The 20,866-nt window shown below is 36.2% G+C and overlaps 1 protein-coding gene across 1 annotated transcript in view; it reads right to left on the bottom strand.

Moving 5' to 3' along the window:
- wnt3a (wingless-type MMTV integration site family, member 3A) overlaps nt 1–20,866 on the bottom strand; it is a 52,688-nt gene that overhangs the window by 16,687 nt on the left and 15,135 nt on the right. Inside the window, exon 2 of the mRNA XM_088918664.1 lies at nt 9,750–9,991. Coding sequence (XP_088774790.1) covers nt 9,750–9,991 — 242 coding nt within the window. The remainder of the gene's footprint in view (nt 1–9,749; nt 9,992–20,866) is intronic.

Genomic DNA, 20,866 nt, shown 5'->3' with positions numbered 1-20,866 from the left:
TTGCCATTGTGAGTATCAGAGTGGTCATAGCCCTCATGTATGAGGTCATAGTCCTGAGGCTGCACTGGTGAGCACTGGTGGTGCTCAGCTGATCCATATTCTACAACTCCAAATTGGGAGAAAAAAGAAACAAGAATAAAGGAAGAAAAAAACAAACTAACAAACAACAAATCCAAAATGGAAAAATACTGTCATTCGCTATCAATTTACATCTATGTAAACAGAATCAAAGAAATGCAAGATCTATAATGAGCAAAATGGGATTGTCAGTAGTCTACCTGGGGTGTGTTCTGTTTATATTAGGCAGGTTCGCTGTAGAAAAAAGCCCTCCTGCTTTACTCGAGTGTGGTCAGGGTGAAAACCACAAGCAGCCTGCTAGAGTTCATCAGCTCTTAGGCTTGACCACAACAGTGACACCTCTCATCACTAACTAAAATAAAATCCTGTGCAGAACAAAGACGGGTATAAAATAGGCCAACAAAGATTTTAAGTACATTGTAGGGGCAGGGGATGGATACTGTCCAAATGGTGGTTCGCACTGGTGTTTCATATCTAATGTTGGGTAGGTAAATCTGTACTATTTAAGATTTTTTAGGTTAATATTTTTGTTAGATTAACAATGCACACTGCACACCACACCATTTAGTTTATTTATCTGTCAAAGCATGTGTAAATAATGATATCTCACACACTTCAAAGCACATGAACATTAATCAATACATGATTAGTTATATAAATTATGTGAATAAGAATAATAAATCTGTGAATATATGCAGGAAACAGCTTTGGCCATTCATGGTGAAGATGCTTTCAGTAACGTTAGTAACTCATTTGTGGCTTTTCTGCTTACACACGTATGCATAGTTAGACACAAGAGTACAAAACAGGATGAGTTTTGAAATATTTCATCCTTCAGGCTAATATTAAAGGCTTATTAACAGCCCCGTACTCTGAGAACAGTTCCATACCCCTTGGAATTAATAAAATCCCACCGTGACCCATCTCGGTTTTCTCTCGGTTTTAGATTAAGTCAATTTACATTTTTGCTTTGCTTTCTATGTAAACACATTTGCTTATATTTAACATTAATGGAACATTAGAATGTTCCGTAAATAAGTCTGCTGTTATTATTGGGTTTGCTGCTATTTTAATTTATTACTTCTACTTCTATTACTGCTAATTCCAACACCCATTCTGTATGCCATCACATACTACACAGCCAGAGACATCTGTGATAAGCTGGGAAGGTAATATACAGTATAGAAGGTAGAAAGCAGGGAAAAACCAGCTCAGGAAGGAAAATTGGTGACATACTGTACTGTATAATGGCATGTACTGTACAGTTCTGCTGTTAACAATAATACTACCTCTTTTTCTTATAGTAGTTGTTTAAGTAAAATATATTCTGCTTGTAGTAGTTGTAATAATAATCTATATTTTTTTACTATACATATTAAATCCTCACTAAAGACTTCATATACATATATAAAGATAAGAGAGTTCAATATAACAAAGCAAATCCTTTTCTGATGTTTATATCATATTTATAGTGACCTAAAATGAACTTATGTCCCACCCAAGATGTATCCTGCCCTCGCCCATTGCTTGCCAGGATAGGCTCTGGCTCCCCTGTGACTCTGAATTGGAGGAACAATTGGATAATGGAAGGATATATTATTCATTTAACCTTAGCAGGTACAACAGTATGTCTTTGTACTATGGGCAGAAACAAGAAAATCCAGAGAAAACCCATGTGGCCAGGAAAACATGCAGATTTCGCATACTAGACACTCCAAGCTAAAAGTGAAACCAGGAGCTCTGATCCATGACAGGCCAGGTAGGGATGGGATGGTTTCTGTGTGAAGTGTACAGGTTCTCCCTGGGTCTGTGTGCGTTATCTCCAGGTGCTCACACCCGAAGAGGGCTCCACAGACTAAATGTTATGTTTTCTCTCTTCTCTTTTCAGCATGGAATAAACCTATTACTTGTCCCTTTGCAGACTACACATGCTGACGCAGCTACCACTTGAACCACTTATCTCCAGGTTGTCTGCTTGTCTTTTAAAGGACATGCTGGCTAGATCAATCCGTTTAGAAATTTTCTCTCTGTGCTAGTGCATGAGGCACAAGTGTCCGCCTTGACCCCCATGCCTCTGGAATACGTTACAGGTCATCATAACACATTCACCATGACAGTACACACTAGAGGGCACTAACAGCGCCAGTGTGTTGGTGATTTTATTCACTGGGGTAACACTACAGTTGAGCTTGTGTGCAGTTTTCCAGGATAGACTCTGGGTTTGTGGCTAACCACATACAGTAGGAACAGTAGTGCTTCAAATACATTGGAATTGTTTCTTTGTCATCAGAAAAGCAATGATGTGGAAATTTAAAAAGAGAGATTCTGTTTACATGGCATGGTTCACCACACAGCAGTCTGGCAGTGGGACACTGGTACTGTATAATCAGTATTTCTTGGGTGTCTGGGTGGGTTAACATATCTGTGTATGTACCACTGAGCTTGTTGTTTTAAAGTGTTCAGCTTCACTCTAACACCTTCAAAGAAAGATCTGACAACTTTGCCCTGTCTAATTGTAATCCAATGTTTATTCAACGCTGTTTTTTTTGTACACTGGGAATTCACCACTGACGACTGCAGTCAGGGAATTCCCTTCCTGAAGATCCAGGTCTGTAAGAAAATATCCCTTTATTACAATCAAAACTTTTCATGGCTATGCGACACACTCTGTTGAATGTGTTTACACTGGGATTTAAAAGTTCCTTAAGCAATGAAAATGAAGAATTAAAAGAACAGCAATATTACAGTCTTAAAAACAGCATGTGCCAGATTTATCAAAGAATATTTTGCATCATTGATTTTAAAAGGACAACTAAGTCATATGTCAAAAAAGAATAATGGCTTTTAGTTTAGGTGTTTTTCAAAGTTTTAAGCTAACCATTTAAAGGATTAGTTCACATTGACTATATTTTCCCCTTTTGATTTTTTACTTGTTGCATAGCCCATTACATGTGTTCTATGTGTTTCTCTTTGCTATTTATTTATGTTTAGATGTTGTGCTTCTGCATTTATCATATGGTCCATTTAAAAACATGTTCTTAAAAGTTGTTTGCTGGAAACCAAGTAGAGGATGTGATTTCCTGTTTTGCAGTTTAAGTGTGGATCAACTGGTGAAGCCGTATGTTGTTTAACTTGTTCATCACTAATGTACTTTCCCAAATTACTGCTTTCAATCAAGTTTCCATTTGCTTTACACAGGCTGTTACTTGCTGGAGTTCATAATTAACATGTCATATAACAAACTAAGCAGAAACATCAATGCTGAGTTATGTACAACACATATGATTGAATAGGAAAAGGGATAGATTTTAAATGGCAGAAAAAAATGCAGTTAGTACAAATCTCTTCAGGGTACCAATCTTTTTAAATCAAATATATGTTTATGGAGCTGGGATGAACCCACATTGCTGTACAAAAACCTTAAATAAGATCAATTTAATGTCAATGATATTAAATAAGATTTGGATTTTTTTTTAAATTAAGTTTAACAATGGTTATATGATGAACATTAACAGTTTTGATTATGACAATAATTAGTAACAATGGTTGCAGTACAAGAATGTAAAAGAAAACTCTTAACCCTCATAACAAATCCGTTACACTGTTCTGAATATATGCTTCAATATGATCATGTAAGATTGCTCCAAGACAATGGTCACACAGTGGTAATCTAGAAGTGGTTATCTAGGTTTACTGCCAGCTTTAAAAGTAATATAGAAGAAACCCTGGTCCTGTCTGTATCAAATTAGCATTAGAACAAATATAGTGGTCCAGCAGCTGATTATTCCTTTTATTATGTAAAATATAATAAAATTATACATTTTTTTTCTGAAGGAAATACTGCATGTTCTATTCTAATTCTATTTTTAATATGTAGTAATCACATTACAAAATTTACTATAGGGACGTAGTTTTCTTCAGATGTCATTACGAAAATGATGCACTTAAGTATGCGCATTCTAAAACATGCTAAGAAATGTATAAAGCATCACATCACTTTCAATGACCGCTTATCCAATTCAGTGTCACTGTAGCCCAGAATCTATCCCAGGAAGCATTGGGCACAAGACATGATACACCCTGGATGGGATGTCAGTTCATCGCAGTGCACACAAAGACACACACACACACCAGAGCCAATTCATACAGAATTAACAGAAGTCAATCTGCCATTATGTCTTTGGACTGTGAGAGAAAACCAGAGAAGACCCTTGTGAACAAATTCCATCCAAGATAGAACCCCTGGAACTGAACCTAGCACTGCGAGGCAGCAATGCTAACCACTGCACCACTGTGCCACCCATGTATAAATGGAAATAATAATATTGATTTGCTTCTATTTTTTTCAGTGGCCACTGTATCACATCACTCAGTACAGTGGTGCATTTGGCAGTTCGTTTCTCATCTACTGATGTCTACCATAGATCTCCAGAAGCTCCAGAGATTAAGCACAATTCTCTGTGCAAGGTGGTATTGCTCCAGGCGCTGGTGATTGGATTATTAATGCTTACTGACAGGTTGCACCACGCCCATTTTAAAAGAATAAAGAAGGGAAATTGTTTGAAAAGAAAGTTTGCCAGTTGAGCAAAACCAATGAATATTGATGCATTTTTACATCCCAGCAAGATCACTAAATGTAAACATTAACTATTAGAAATGTACAAATGAAAGTGGAACACAGAATATGATTTGCTGTGCCCAAAGCCTCATTTTCCTCCCCATTGTTCCCCTTTCTGTGTTATTCATATTTTTTGCTCTTAACTCCTCCAAGTTATTGCTATACATCAGTGTAACACTTCACAACCCTACCTCTCCCATTTCAACTTTGCTCTGACACAGTTATGACATTTCTTCTCAAGTGAAATTTGCAGAATCACTTCCTTCCCAACTGTGTTACACGGCCTGTAGTCCAGGACATTATATATTCCTGCCTGGTCTGTAATATCTCTAACTTGGCCAGACTCCAATTCTTTCTACGTTTAGTTCATCACATCCAGAATACTACTGCTTATCTTGTCCTTTCTCTTCTTTGCTTTTCCCCACCTTGGTACTTACTCCTCTGCTTCTTCTTGCTTTCAGTTGCTGAATGGCAACAAGGCCAGTTCAAATGCTTAGTTCTCCTTGTCTCGACCATTCTGCTTCTGCCTATCTTTCTCCATTATTTCTCCTTGCTCCACCTCTCACCCTTTCTGCTCTTTCTTTTCACCCAATCTTGGTTGTTACTTGTTGTACTTCTACAACTTGTTCATTCTCCCCCCTTGAACCTTGTAGTTAATTCCCTTTGAGAAATCAGTCCCCGATCACCTACAGAAGCTGACTCAAGACTGCCAGCTCTTGACTATGTCTTAAAGTAACTTACTATATATTGTGCTAGTGTTATTAATTCTAAGTATAGTAATGTAACTTGCTAATTATTCACTGCAAACAAAACATACCAATGCATATCCTTGCCAATTTTTTCTAATTCTTAATGTGTCATTTCTTGGTTTTCATTATCTCTTCATTTTTTGTACAGCATGTTATCATATATCATGTAGTTATTGCTTTCATTGCACCTACACTTAATTTAACCTTGGTATATGGGGTAATTTCCCCACATAAAAAACATTTTTAAAGGTAATAAATAATAAAAAGAATAGGTGGAAAGCTGAAAGTCCATTTTATTTTAAACGTATCAGTTTCCAGGGCTCATGTATCACTCCAAACCTGTACAACAAGAAACAGGAGTAATAGGCCAATTCTAAGTAATATTTTTTTAATTGAAACCGACAAGTTGAATTATTCATACTAAAGCAGCAGGAACCGGACCAACACAAAGAGGAATTTTCTTCAAAGATCCTGCAAACTACAATACTTTATCTGTAGGCAGGTCATCAGGTTTATCAGGTCAAGGTCTTTATCTAATAACTGTGCAATTAATCAGATTAATTGGTAAAACACCCTTTCTGAGAATATATTAAAATATAATTTGTAAAGATAGCATGTAAAGATGTGTAAAAGTATCCATTATCCAATGTTTCAGTCATATCATATGCTTGAACACAGATCACCCTTGATGCTGCAAGATCCTCAGCCTAGGACTGTTGGCACCAGCACAAATTGGCAAGTGATTTTTTTTTAAGTTGCACAAGCTCAAATAAACAGAAACTTGGCAGAATTTCTGAGAGTTTTGTACCCACTACCGACAAACACAAACATACAGTATGTATGAATCAGATTGCTTAAAAATGTCTGTAAAACCTACAAAGCTCTATCAAATGGACAGAGCAGTGATTATATTTAGTATAATATAATTATAATATATATCTTTTATATTATATTAAACATAGTACATTTAATATATATTATATTTAGAGTCGCATTGGCACTTATTTCCATCACAAATCTTGCATTTGTACATATGTACAGTATATAGCATTGTGAAAAGAATGGAATATATATGCAGTTACCTTTGCAGTTACCTTTTTCATGCTTCTTTATTCTGTACTGTATATCCAGGTAAAATTGAGCTCTACAAAATGACATTAATGCAAGCAGTGTCATGTAGCGCCTGGACATGAGTTGCAGTGGTGTGAGATTTGGTTAAAAGTTGCGTGAGACTGGGAGCTTACATCAATCTTCACAGCCCAACTGTCATCATTTCAGTATTTTGTAGCTGTTGGGCACAACTGTTCAGACAGGATAGTTATAGCAGAAGAATCTCTTTGCTGCTCTTTTTTCTTTCTTTCTAAGTAACCACAAACAAAGTTTAGTGCAGATTTTTCTCTTTCAAATCTTTCAGCAGGACTTTTTCTTTGATGAAGTGTTGTATAGTAAAATCTGGATTTGCACATCACAATCATATTGTAGTTAATGTGAATGGATTGTTCCATTGTATGAGCATTGTCAGGACTGAGGGTGTCTTTCTATATAGAGGCTCTATATGCCAAGCAACAGAAATACAGTACTAATAATATTATAGTTCTTTACTCTGGAGTGGTGTATTAAATGTGACATTTATATCTTGAACTATGATTCTTTAATATTCTAGTTGGAGTAAAATGTGCTCCCATTCATTTTGCATCAGTATTTACACAAGTGAATAGCAAGTGTTATTTCCAGAATTCTGAATATGAAATGAGGTTTTTAGACCTCTGAATCAGGATAACAACTAAACTTCAGATAATGCTTGAAACCCAAAATAGACAGCAATGCCAGAGTGGCTTACCTAGAAACTGTACATAGAGGCTGAGTAAAGGAAGAACTGCTTTGTTCTAAAAATCAGGAAAAGTGCTATTGTAACATTAAGTTGCAATATGTTGTAGTTTTGAGATACTTGAATTACCACAGGCTAAAGGCCTCTTATTCATAAGCAATAATCATGCTAAAAGTATTGGTTTGAATATTTTTTTTTCTTTTCTGAAAGTAAATTTGGCACTGAATGCACTATTAATTAAAAAAAAACATTTGTTATAACAACTGAAGATAATATTGTATAGGGATGTTTAAATTAACCACTCACAAGCTTGTTTGTATTTCAAGAATTTCTGTTGGGTCTCATTGTTTTTAAACTCCACTCAAATGAAATTCCACATGGTGAAAACAGACTTGAAATTATTATTTTAACATAATTAGATTTACAGCAAGAGAATATCAGATTTATAAATAAGTCATTTACATTGTGAGGATATCAGTGCACTGTCTGTTTTTTAGGAGTTGCTAATTTGGGAGAGACATTTTCTAAAATTCTGTCCTAATAGTGATAACAAAACCACCTAGCCACCATATTCACACATAAGCACCAATTAAATGAGTTGATATTAATGTGCCAATTTATATAATATAGATACAGAATTTATATCTATCTATTTCTAACTGCTTCTTTCAATTAAGTGTCATGGGGGAGCTGGAGCTATCCTGGCCAGCAATGGGCGTAAGGCAGGATACACCCTAGATGGGACACCAGTCCATCACAGGGCAGGCACAGAGACACAAACACAGCACTCACACCAGAGCCAATTTTTCCAGAAGCCAATTAACCTACCAGCATGTCTTTGGACTTGGGAGGAAACTGAAACATCCAGAGGAAATCCACACAAACACAGAATTAGACCCGGGGCCCCAGTGTTGTGAGGCAGCAATGCTCAACACTCTGCTACAGTGCCACCCTAGTATAATATATAATTTTCTAAATGTATGGATCCTAACTGATAAATACATGTACCAGATTCTATTATTGTGGGATATCATAAACAAATCTTGCTAAAACAAAGCATGCTAAAATCTCCATGTTGCAAAAATGAGTGTCAAATGCATGTTAGATACATTTCCACAATTCATTACAGAGCAGAACATAGAGCAGGTGGTCTATGATCATCTTTTAGCTTTGCTCTAGATTTTAATATGAGAAAGTGTTGGTCGATTATATTTAAACAATGTTAATTGGTGCAGCAGCTCTTGGAAGCTTTAATATGTTGCATCACCACATGCCTTGCATAACTGTAAATGACAGCCAGGAAATTATTATAATTCCTTTCTAAGAAATGAATTCAGCAGAAAACCACAATACAGCTGCAACAGAGAAACACCTGTGTTGTGAAAAAGGAAAGGTAAACAAAGCCATTGCTGACACTGCCATTCACAGAAGACTACCTACACTTTGAAACCCAGGTGGCTCATAACATTGCTTCAGGTTGCTATTGGGTGCTTCCTTTTAGGTTTCAAATGAATATTTGCTTAGACATTGTTGTTTATTAAAGCAGACCTATAGCTGCACTATACTGTAATACTAAATCAACATCTTTTTACAATCATCTTGGAAATCTGATATTTCAATTTTTGCACCTCTTGAAATCTACAAAATTAAAGGTGACAAAAGGCAGACAGAAAAGGATAATCTGTTTAGTACTGTCTACATCTTATGCATTACACCACAATTGACATGACTTACACATTTTAATGCTTTTATTTCATTTATTACTCCACTGTCAATTTTTTTCACTGAAAATGACTAATCAATCTTCTGTTTATGCCCTCATGTGAAATCATCAGTTTCTAATTAACCTGACAAACCACTGAATCACCAAAGAAACCTGGGGCAATATGAGACACAAAGCCTTCCAAGACGTGTGTGCTGTTAGACTGACTGATGTGAATGATAATTATAATGAACACATGATCATCATATAAAAGAAAGACATAAATGAGAATGATAGACCCCAGTGTAGCACATATCAACTCAGTAAACAGGATTTTCTGTAGCTTGGTGAGCAGAATCTGCCCTGGTCATCCCCACCCCACAAAATCCAGAGGTCACAAGTAATATAACCTCATTAGCAGTGACTATCAACCAACGGGCTCACCTGCACCTGCAACCTATGTCCTAGCCTAATACTGAACTCTTTTTCTATCTAAGCAGTATATTTTCTCCAAAGAATATCTTGCAATTTGTGTTCATACACAACTGCCATATGCACAGAAGGCAGTTTGGCCCCAATTGGAAATTAAAAACAATTTTAATGATTTAAAGAAAAAACATTGCAGATGTCTCAAAAATGCAAAACATTGAATCTGTGATATAGGGAATGGTAATGTTTAAAGCTTCTAAGCTTTAGCAGAATCTTGAGCTAAGATGGGTGACAAGTTTTAAAGAGGATTTTGATCAATGGCATTGTCATGAAGAATGTCTCTACCTTTATCAAGTACAGGTCCAAAGATGGCCAAGTTGTCATTAATCGTGGTGCAGTTCCACCTCCGGCCCCTGAATTGATGCTGGCACTCTTGAATGCCAATCTTGACTCCCTCAGCTACACTGGGCATGATCTCTACATAATTCCGGCAGAATCTCAGCTGCTTGGGCACCAGACCAGGGATGCTTCCACACAGGATGGGTTGAGTTCCCAGAGATGAATACTGATGCCCCACAGCTAGAGACCTGAAACACACATGGAAGAGAACAGGCTTGGATGAGTATACCAGCAGGAACCAAAGCCAAAGAGCTAAACTGGGATCTCATCTTTGTTACATGCTTTTGGAGGAGTCATCCCTTTAACAATCTGTAGGATAACGTTGCTTGTATGTGGTTGTGAGTGTGTGTATTTGTTCACAGAAAACTACCAAAAGCAACAGTTATAATACAGAGCACATATATTAAAAATACATTTGCATCCATACTCAAAAAATGCTTACGTGTTATAGTTGTCTTCTAGAGATTTCAGTGTTACCAGTAAGTGTAAGGAAATGAAATTAATTGTTATTAAAAACATTCAGTGATCTAAGTATTTTCCACAATTAATGGAATTGCTTTTACTGTACATATTTAACATAAGTTAGGCACTGCAGAACATACAGGGGTATCTAAATATATACAGTATATATACTGTACAATGAGTTCTAGCTGAGCAGGAAATCTGTCAACTGAAGTTCCCTCATGGTCTGATCTGAGATCATCTGGTAATCTAAACCTCCAAGGCAGCATTCTCTAAACACAATAACACAAAGTAGTGAGCAACTACTTACACCAAGAGATTTGTTTTTCTGCAATCATCACATAAACTTCCTTCTTAACAGTATGTAGCTAAAGTATCCAGTTACAACACAGGATTATTGTGATCCACTACATTCAATGTTTATCCATTATAAATGTTTAATTTCCATACAATGACCAGATACTGCCAGAACGTATTGTATTAATATACACATTTTAAATGTGCTAAACTCACAGGACATCATAATGAAAGCATGGCAATTAGTACAGGAAATCAGTGATAAAATTGTAATATTATTATGGCAAACACTCATAGTACTTCAAAATAATATAGAATCATGAACAAACTCTACATTCCATACAAAAGAAAGATGACAGAAAATGAAAACTGTGTACACGTATGTTAAAATTGTAGTAGCTAATTCTAGACCGAAAAGTAAACAAAAACAACATTTCAGCCAAAAGTATTGTGAATAGAGATAATTGGTTCAAATTTGTGTAGTCTGTCCAACAGCAAGTGGATTCCAGTCCCTTTAACCTGTGGTATTAGTGAACTTTACACATAGCATGCTGGAAGTCCTCAGAAACAGGTTGCATTGTGTCAGAAGTGGTAAAGAGTAAATTCCTCAGTCTGAAGGATATGTCTGTGAAAGTGTTCAACCCATAGAGCAAATTGCTCAGCTAAGCCAAGTTTTGCTCTTGTTCACCGTAGATTACCCCCAGAAATCTTTGTTTGAATGGGTGGTTTACAAAAACACTGCCAAGAATTTCTCAGGGATAAGCACTAAGATCCATTTTTTGTGAATATGTATTTTCTTTTGTTCTGTACTTTGTATACTGCTTATAAATTTTTATTTAACAATACTGAACACAATCTTACTGAAAAGGTGTCTCTGACAAATAGACGCAAAAGGATCTACAGAGCTTAAATAAAACACCATTCCAGTTCTAAGGGTTCTGCTTGGCATTAGTGACTTAACTAGTTATCTTTCTCATAACTGTAGTCTGCAATTCTGTAGCACTCCCCTACAATGTAATGACTGACACGCACATGGAAAACTACACACACACAAAATGATAAAGCCCTGGGAATTGATAACAGTGAAAATAAAGGGCCACAGCACTTTTTTAACAAAAAGATTAAGTGTCTTTTAAATCTTCATTAAGATTATTAAAACAATGTCCTGTTAATGTGGGAGTTGTGCTGTTCTTCTATTTTCTTTCATCCCATTCATTTCATGTTCTTTAATTTTAATGTGTGGAGGGAAGAGATAAATATGATTTCCTTGAAAATATTAATAAATAAGAAATTCAATGCACAAACTGTCACTAAAAAGAGTATTTTTCAGAATCATGTCTTGTGTGTTTTTTTCTAATTTGTTCCTGCAGCTACATATCTAATGTATACATTTACATGTACATGTTCATGTACATTATATGAATACAGACTGAAATACTGTATTAATACTGCACTGTATACTGTAATAATGTGTTATGCTGTGCTAGTTAACCTACTAGTTAATCTGTAACATATGCTATTATGAGAGGCAGTTATATGACTGTAACAATTCTAGTGCATGCCCACTTTTTACCTCTTGAAATGATGTAAGGAGTTACAGCAAAGTTCTATGATCAATTAATTACAATTATTATATATTTGTTAATTGTATCATGGATATATTAAGAAATTAAATTTTGTGAAAACGTACCCTACTGTAGATGTTTTTAGCTTATGTTCTGAATTAGTATGCTGTATACAGTACCATTGACAAGCATGAAAAGATTATATTACACATAATATTTGGCACACCTTAACTGCTTAGCTACCCATGGTAGAGTCTCTTGCAAAAGTATACACCTCATTTCAATGATGCCCCATTTTGTTGAATCACACATGAATTAGACATATTTTTAAAAGTAAATTGTTTTAATTTAAATTTGAATGCTCAAACTAAATGTCATCACTGTAAGGATGAAAGAAGTTAAATGTCAGTAAAAACAAGCATATTTCAGATTTGGACTTGGACTTTGACTGGGTCACTCAAGGAAACTTACTTTATTCTTGCTAAGCCATTCCAATGTAGCATTGAGTTTTATGTAGCCTTGAGTTTTTAGTCATTGAAAGGTGAATTTTTGATAGGTTTACCTCTATGATTTGACTGTACTTTGCTCCACACAGGTTTCTTAGTCCCAGATAACAGGAAACAGCCACAAAACATAGTGCTGCCACCACCACAGAAGTATGGAAGCATAAGAATCACCACTATAACATAAAGCTAATACAGCTATAGTAAGGATGGTGTTGACTGGGTTATGGTCTGTGTTGAGTCTGTGAGACAAATGCAGATCTCCCTGTTACTGCAGGGATTTGATCCTGGACAGGTGGGATCCACTCCAGGACACTGGCTTACTCATCCATGCCTGAAGACGGTGTCCTCTGCCATGATAGAGTTTTACACTGTCTAAATTTCAGAGAGAAGTGACCTGCATTCTGTAACTCACTTAGCGCATTGAGCCCTGTTACATTTTGCACCAGACTTAACACTTTGAATTTAGACCACAATTTCCCAAGTTTGTCATGTCTGAACATAATACCTGTTTTTGCATGTGTGCAGTATCAAATAAATCCCTTTCTGCAAAACTTTGTGCATGATTTCAGATGGTTTATTTGCATACAGGCCAGCTTTGTGGGGCAAGAGGGAAAAGAGGGATGTTATTGTTTCATGGACATTTTCTCCCAACTCAGCCACTGAACTCTGTAGCTCTTTCAAGGTTTTTCAGGCTTATACACTTCCTAAATCAGGCTTTCAGGCTGCTCAGTGTGGAGGGAGAGCCTGGTTTAGGAAGTGTACAGGTGGTACAATAGCGTCTACTGCTTAATGATTGGCTTCAGGGGTTTTCAGTACATTTGAAATTCCTTTACCCTCTTCTCCAAATCAATGTCTTTCCACAGCTTTATTAATTAGTTGTTTTGAAAATTCTTAAGTCCTCTTGATTGAATGTTGGCTAGAAACTCACTACTTGATTTTACTACAAAAGTGAATACATATGCAATCAACACATTTTAAAATCTGAGTGTTTTTGCTGACGTTAACTGTATCTTCCTTCCTCTCACAGTGTTTAAAATAATTCATTTAAAATATTCATTTCAAAACTGAGTATAATTCAACAAAATGCAATGCACTGTAGATTGATTCAGTCCAGCTTTATACACCTTAAAACTTTTCTGTTTACAAAATTGCCTTTTATTTTTTTATATCTTTCACATTAAATTAATTTTTGCTTTCACTGTTTATTAACAATTTTGGTTGATGTCTTCATCTTTCAGGAGTTCAGATACTCTAATCAAATCTCTACAAGATCTTTATCCAGTCTAATGTATGTTTTTTGTCTATTAAGGGTATGCTTTTCAGGCCTAGAAGTTCTCTGATCGCCCTGCTTTAGTTTCTTTCCAGAACAATAATGTCATTTTTTCTTTTGATGACCAAGCTGAAACTGCATTCTACAGTAAATGTCGTATTTGTTCATCCATCTTCTAAACTGCTTTATCCAGTACAGAGTCATGTGGGTAGTCCACACTCACACCTAGAGAGAGTTTTCCCAGAAGCCACTTAACCTACAGTACCAGTATGTTGGACTGTGGTGGGAAACTGGAGAACCTGCAGGAAACTCACACAAACATGGCGAGAATATACAAACTTCACAAAGATTGCACCACAGGAATTGAACCCAGTTCCCTAGTACTAGTTCCCTAGTACTGTAAGGCAGCAAAACTAACCACTGCGGGGTAATGATTGTAGTTACCTGTTTGATTGTTTGTGGCAAAACATGCAACACATCCCACCTTTCCAAGCAATTTGGGATTGTTTTAAATTGAATGTGGGGACAAAATAAGAACTGACTCCCAAGAACTGGTTTTCAAGGATCCTGACAGCAGTTCTCCACCAATCCTCAAATCTATAAAAACATAAATAAAAAAGTCCAATGCTAAGCCCTACAATACTGGTAATGTATCTATTGGTAGTGTTCCAGGAACTGCTAACTCTTTTTTTTTCTGGGGCTTCATTACTTCATTACTTGAAAGAAAAGCAAGAAAAACTCTTCTTTCATCACAATACAAATACTGGGTCCTGCTAAGCAAAGAGTACAGTGGGAACACAAACTTTGCGAAAAAACACTAAAGCACTTTAGTGGTACAAGGCTAGAAGAAAGTGACTTAAGGGATAGTGGCATCAAAGTTCTTATAAAAGCTCTTGATCAATGTGTAAGTACTTATTAGGGCGAGGCATTCCATGTTTAGACAAGCTGCCGTCCAAGGCAAGGTTAGTTTCTACAAACCCATCAGTGTTTAGACCCACGTTTTATTCCGTTGCTGTGCTTTATGCACATTGTCCACATACATGTACATAACTGGAGAGGATTCCAGAAAATATTTTATATACATATATATATATATTATATATATGTATGTATATTTCTTTATTTTTTCTTTTCAGCAAAGATGATGTTCCTTTGTGGCCCAAACACTGATGCAGCTCCTCACTCTAAAAGCTACCGAAATTCCAAGAAGCATCAGGGCTCTATCAGCCCTGACCATGTTCCAGCTCCTCTTCAAGACCCTCCTTCTTCCAACTATACCTTTGGATCATTTGATTATGATTACAGTTTCTCGGCCTTGCATTGTCGCACTGTTACTTTCAGTTACCGTAGGCTGTATGTCTAAAGGCAATGAATCATTTTAGTCCTTTAAAACTTTTTCTACATTGTTGTGGTTACTGTTTTGTGTTAAATTGTGCTACTGATGCAGTCCATCCTATATATTTTCACCTTATTTTTTAAGGTCAATAATTGTTTTAATTAATATAGTAATTTCTAGGTCACCTTGAATGTTTAAATCCTGTCTGTCTAATTTACTGCAATAGGTTTAGATAATTATGCATTTCTGTCAAATCAAGTGCAATTCCTTAGGATTTCTAAGAGAATTTGAAGATTATTAAGTTAAGTTTAAAAGGTGTAACACTGGTTATTTGGTTACCCACCAAAAACAAATATATGTTGAATAAACATTTGATAATAATTAGCCTCTGAATTAAAAAAAAGCTAAAATTAAATTTGTCTCAGTTAATTTGTAAAAATTGTAGTAAATATTTCCAGAATAAGAATAACAAATACAAGTCAAGTGTTTGGTAGTGTCCATTCATGATGGTGCCAGAAAACCTAGTAAATTACAGGATATGACTGGAAAATGCCTGGGCGCTCAGTATTTTGTCTGTGTACAAATTATGCTGAAAATTTCCATGGGAAAATAAATAAATCAGAAGCAATTCTTTCATAAACAAGGCATTAAAGGCAGTAGAAATAAATAAATACAGACAAGCCCTGTGCTCTGAGATAAACAAATTTGAAATGACTGGGAGGTTGGCCTGAAAAACTGGCCTACAGTGTTTTAACAAACACCTTACTACTGTGACTTCTCTATTCTATCTGCTTATTATGTTTCTGATGCTGCTGGACAGTAAATTATTAATATTGTTTTATAAAAATGGAGGCTTTTTTAGTTAAACTAAAAAAGGAAAAACAAATGCTACAATGGAACTTCAATGCAAGAAGTTTCCTGTGTAGATGTTATGGAGGAGATTTATTAAAGTTTGCTCTAGTCAGACAGGATTAGTGTTACCACAAGAGTAGTATTGATAAGCTTGAGATATCTGCTGATTATTATCAAAATCTCACTAGCATCAAAGTGTCCATGACTGGATAGCACAGTATATAAACAGATATCTACCAAGATAAACCTACTCAGCCTCAGTGTGTGGATCACATAATTGTCTTATCAATCACCTTTGGGTTCATAAAAGACAATCTTCCTTGTGCACAAATGGCAACGAATGACCAGTATTTAGTGAAAGGACAGAAATTAAGACAGAGATATCCTTAATAGAAATATAAGGGGGGATTCTTCTGGATTCAAACAAGAAGTAATTAATTTTAGCAAAACTGATGAATGCTAACCCAAACCAAAGTATAAATCTACTTTAATTTCTATAAGTTGTCTTTATTTGACATATCTCAAGATGTCTATATTTTAGAACAAAATAATTTAAAAATAATACCAGTACTGAAGACTGTTAAGAGTGTTTTGATAATACTTAAATGAGAGAATATTTCATATTGCAAGCAGCACATAGAAATTCCAATATTCACTCCCATTTAATGGTTATAAAGTGTTGAGAAAACTTTTAAAGACTTTCTACATCCAGGTTCCATGAAGGTAACATCCCAGAGGTTTTAGTGCAAAAGAGCGGCTGCATTGTTTTTTTCTAAAACCCAGTGGTGTTTTGGAGAAATGACAATGCTTGTATTATAATATGAAAGATCCTTCAAATATACAGTATTATACCCAACCAGCCAAGCTTATCTTTGCTAATTAGAGGGTACTGATCAGGGATCATGCAGTATGGTGGTGCAATGGGGAGAATTGCTGCTTTGCAGCACTGTTGCCCTGGATTCAATTCCTGGGATGCTATCTGTGCAGAGTTTGTATGTTTTCCCTATGTTTGCATGTTTGCATGGGTTTCCTTTACATGCACTGCTTTCTTGTCACAGTCCAAAGACATAGTGGTAGGATAAATGGCTTCTGGGAAAATTGGCCCTGGTGTGAGTGTGTATGTTTGTACCTGTGTGTGACCTGTGATGGACTGGTGTCCCATCCAGGGTGTATCCTGTCCTGTGCCTGTTACTTTCTGGGTTAGGCTCCGGCACCGTGACCTAGTTTTGGATAAGTGAATTAGAAAATGGATGGATAGATGATCAGAGATGATGATGATCTCTTGTCTCGTGAATCGATGTTTTGTGCTTAAACTGTTATTTTATATTCAAATTAAAATAATATTCAGTCATAAAACCTTTTAGATTCCATATCAAATTATCTATTGTCCCCAGAGATATTAGCTAAAAGAGCAATTTAAATTGTAAATGAATTAAGGTATGAATTGTTAATTCAAGGCATATTTCTGAATGTTTTAACACTAGGATAGTCTTGGCAGCCTGGAGACTGTAGCAATTTATGTTAGGTATAATACATATAACAAATATCAATAACACAGCATTCAGAGTGTTTTTAAAAGGCCTCTGGAAAATAAGATGTGCTGTCTTTCATGCACATTTAATCTCAATACATTTAATTTTAAAAAAGTGTATTCTTTTTCTGAACAAGTGTAAAATTGAACATCAGTATAAAGTTTTTTTGTGGTTTGTCAACACAGAATCTAAACAGTCATTCCTTCCTATTTAAGCACTGTCTCAGGAAACATGGTTGATCAAATAGATAAGCATTAGCTTTTCCTGAAGAAACAAGCACTTGTGTCACATGCCAACAGTAACAGCTACTTCCTATAAAACACAACTAAATAGGCTAAGAAATATTTACTCAAACATGGCAGTAAAAACACAAATGTATATTTTAAAAGAAACCAATGAAAGTCAATCTACCATATCCAGTGAGAGTCTATTGTAGATCAATCATCATACCTCCAACTTTGATTTGAAACAGGGCTCATACTTTACAGAATATGTTATATAATCTTCCTGGTTCTATAGAAAGTATATCCAGTGACATATGCTATATTCATCTACCAGCTACAGTCTACAAACTTTTCAATAAGTATCCCAAAGAGCTACGCTGCAGATGCAGATTACAAAAAAACTCATTTGAAAAACTCTCTCCAAAGGCAGGAAACACAATGCAGGGCTGAACTGCAAAGGATATTACTGTACATGGTACTGAATTCAGTTCAAGAAGATGAAAGCAAGTCTCAAAATCAATATGCTACAATCTTCTTGGCCTGATCAAAACGTTCAATCACCCACCAATCACAGAATCCAAAGATGTCACTAACTGTTTACAATAGGCATTCTGAAATTGCCAGTTGGAAAGCATCACAGCAAACCCATCAAGAATTGAATCTGGTTATTGACAGGTGGATTGAAGATCCTTGAATGTATTTCAAATCCATGGAGAATGGACTTAGAATGAGCCATAGAAATGTCTGGAGACAACAAATAAAATGCCAGTGGTTGTTCCCCCAAAAAGGTGCAATGGTGGCACAGTGGTTAATATTGCTGCCTCACAGCACTGGGGCCTTCTTTTCAATTCCTAGCTATCTGTGTAGTCTGTATGTTCTCCAAGTGTTTGCTTGGGTTTCCTACAGGTTCTCTGGTTTCTTTCCACAGTTCAAAGACATACTGGCCAGTTTATTGGCTTCTGGGAAAATGGGCCTGTTTGTGTCTCTGTGTCCTGCAACAGACTGGTGTCCCTTCCAGGGTGTATCCTGCTGTATGCCTTTTGCTTGCCATGTTTGGAGTGGATAAGCAATAATTCGATATTCCAAAACAGGGTCACAGGGGAGCCAAAGCCCATTTCTTGCCAGGAGAGGCCTCAGCTCCTCTGCAACGTGGTATTGGGAAACAGTTCCCATAAGGCCTAACTTACAGTATCATGCTTAACAGAGTTTAACTTTATAGAGGAAAACAGGAAGTTTTACTAATATGTTATATGAAATATGGAACACTTTTTAGAGTTTAAGTGACCATATGTTGCTGTAAAAAAATTGGAAATATACTGTAAATACTAAGAAATTCAGACTTTTTGAATGCTAGAAAGCAGAACCGTCATGATTTCCAAATATCACTGTAGTCATTGTTAGACAGGTCAACAGACCATTTGCACATAGTCATCTACATCAGCTTGTTAGTTGTTCATTTGTTATCATGACCTAAAGAACTGCGTAGTGCTATACTCACAGTGTCAGAACATTTTGTTGAATGGATACAATTTGTGTACATAATGCTAACCTATCTTCATTTTACATTGCCAATATGTTAACACTCTTTTTGTTATCATCATCCGCTATCAAAACAAATTACAAAAGGAATGTACAGTATGACACCACATTGAGGTTCACCTGCAAATCTCTTTCTTAATCCCTGTGCAGATCATCAAAACCTATATTTAACTTGGACCTAAATGGTTTTCATCACGTAATGTAATGGATTGCGCGGCTGAATGCTCAGGTGATCTAATCGCTTAGCTCCTTCTTTTTCAACAATGCAACGGCACAAGAGACACTCATCCTCACTGAGCTGCTCTACAAAAAAAGGATAATCCACCGGAATGCTTCGTATTGTCTGTTATTTCCAAGGGATTGATACCGGTTTTCAATTCACTCTTACATATCAGTTGAAGTCTGCAACATCCAACATAAACTGTTCTTAACTCTTCCCTATGTGCCAGAACATCCCTGCACAACATTTTTATTCTTAGAACGCCATGCCCCTGAAAGACAACGTAGCTGCTTTTACATTTTAACAGTTCTCTTACTCCACTTGGTGCTTACAATGATGTTTTCACAACATTTGTGTTGTGTTTCTTGTTCTCAACAATTGCTGTACAGTTGAATGATGACAGTAATGTAAATCATTAGTCAGCAGAGCTGTGTGGGGCAACATCCTATCAGTGGTACTGTACCTCTGAGCTAAATAAAGTGTTAACTAGATGACACCTATTATGTACTGAGCTCAGGCCTTCAGAATTGTCAAATTAAAACAGTGTTTTGAGGAATGGCATCAGTAATTTTGCCCTAATGGTGGTGACCAGAGATTGGAGGATATTTGCCTGGCCAGTTAGTACATGATGTCACTGCAGACCTCTAAAGGAATACTTTACAAGCGCCTGTCCTGTAACTGCACATGCTGACAAAACAAATAATTCCATAATTAGTGTTGTCTGTGACTACATGCAGGGGATTTTTACCCGGCAGATAGATGACCGATTCTTCAGTCTTCAACAGTTAACATTACTGCATTAAAATCCCTACTAAGACTAAGACATATTCTGAAAGGCAGTTAAACAGTGAATCAATGTAAGTTTTGCAGTTCAGGGACAGAGAAAGAAACAAAAATCTATTGATTCACTTTTACAAAAGTACAGTAGGAATACCAGGCACTGGATAGAACATACCAGGGAACTGTAAAACCCCTCTCCTCCCCTTTTCTGCCTCCACAGTTGCCCCCAGGGTTTTGGGAGTGAGGAGGGTGGGGCGGATTAGGAAACCTCCAGTATTTTCCCTCTCAGCCCAGGGGGCAGGAAGCCTGCACCATCTGTGATTAGAATTTTTGGCATTTATCAAACAGCAATTTGGGTGATGTTCTCGTCTCCTACCCCATACATATATAAAATACTGAAATGATTTGAGCCTTCAGATTTATTTATATAGTATTTCAGGTGCAGGCTGTACAGTACAGTGTAGGTACAGGAAAGGTGCC

The sequence above is a fragment of the Atractosteus spatula genome, chromosome 6, assembly GCF_055471065.1.
Source record: "Atractosteus spatula isolate fAtrSpa1 chromosome 6, fAtrSpa1.hap1, whole genome shotgun sequence".
Taxonomy (NCBI): domain Eukaryota; kingdom Metazoa; phylum Chordata; class Actinopteri; order Semionotiformes; family Lepisosteidae; genus Atractosteus; species Atractosteus spatula.
This window is presented reverse-complemented; position numbering and strand designations above follow the sequence as displayed.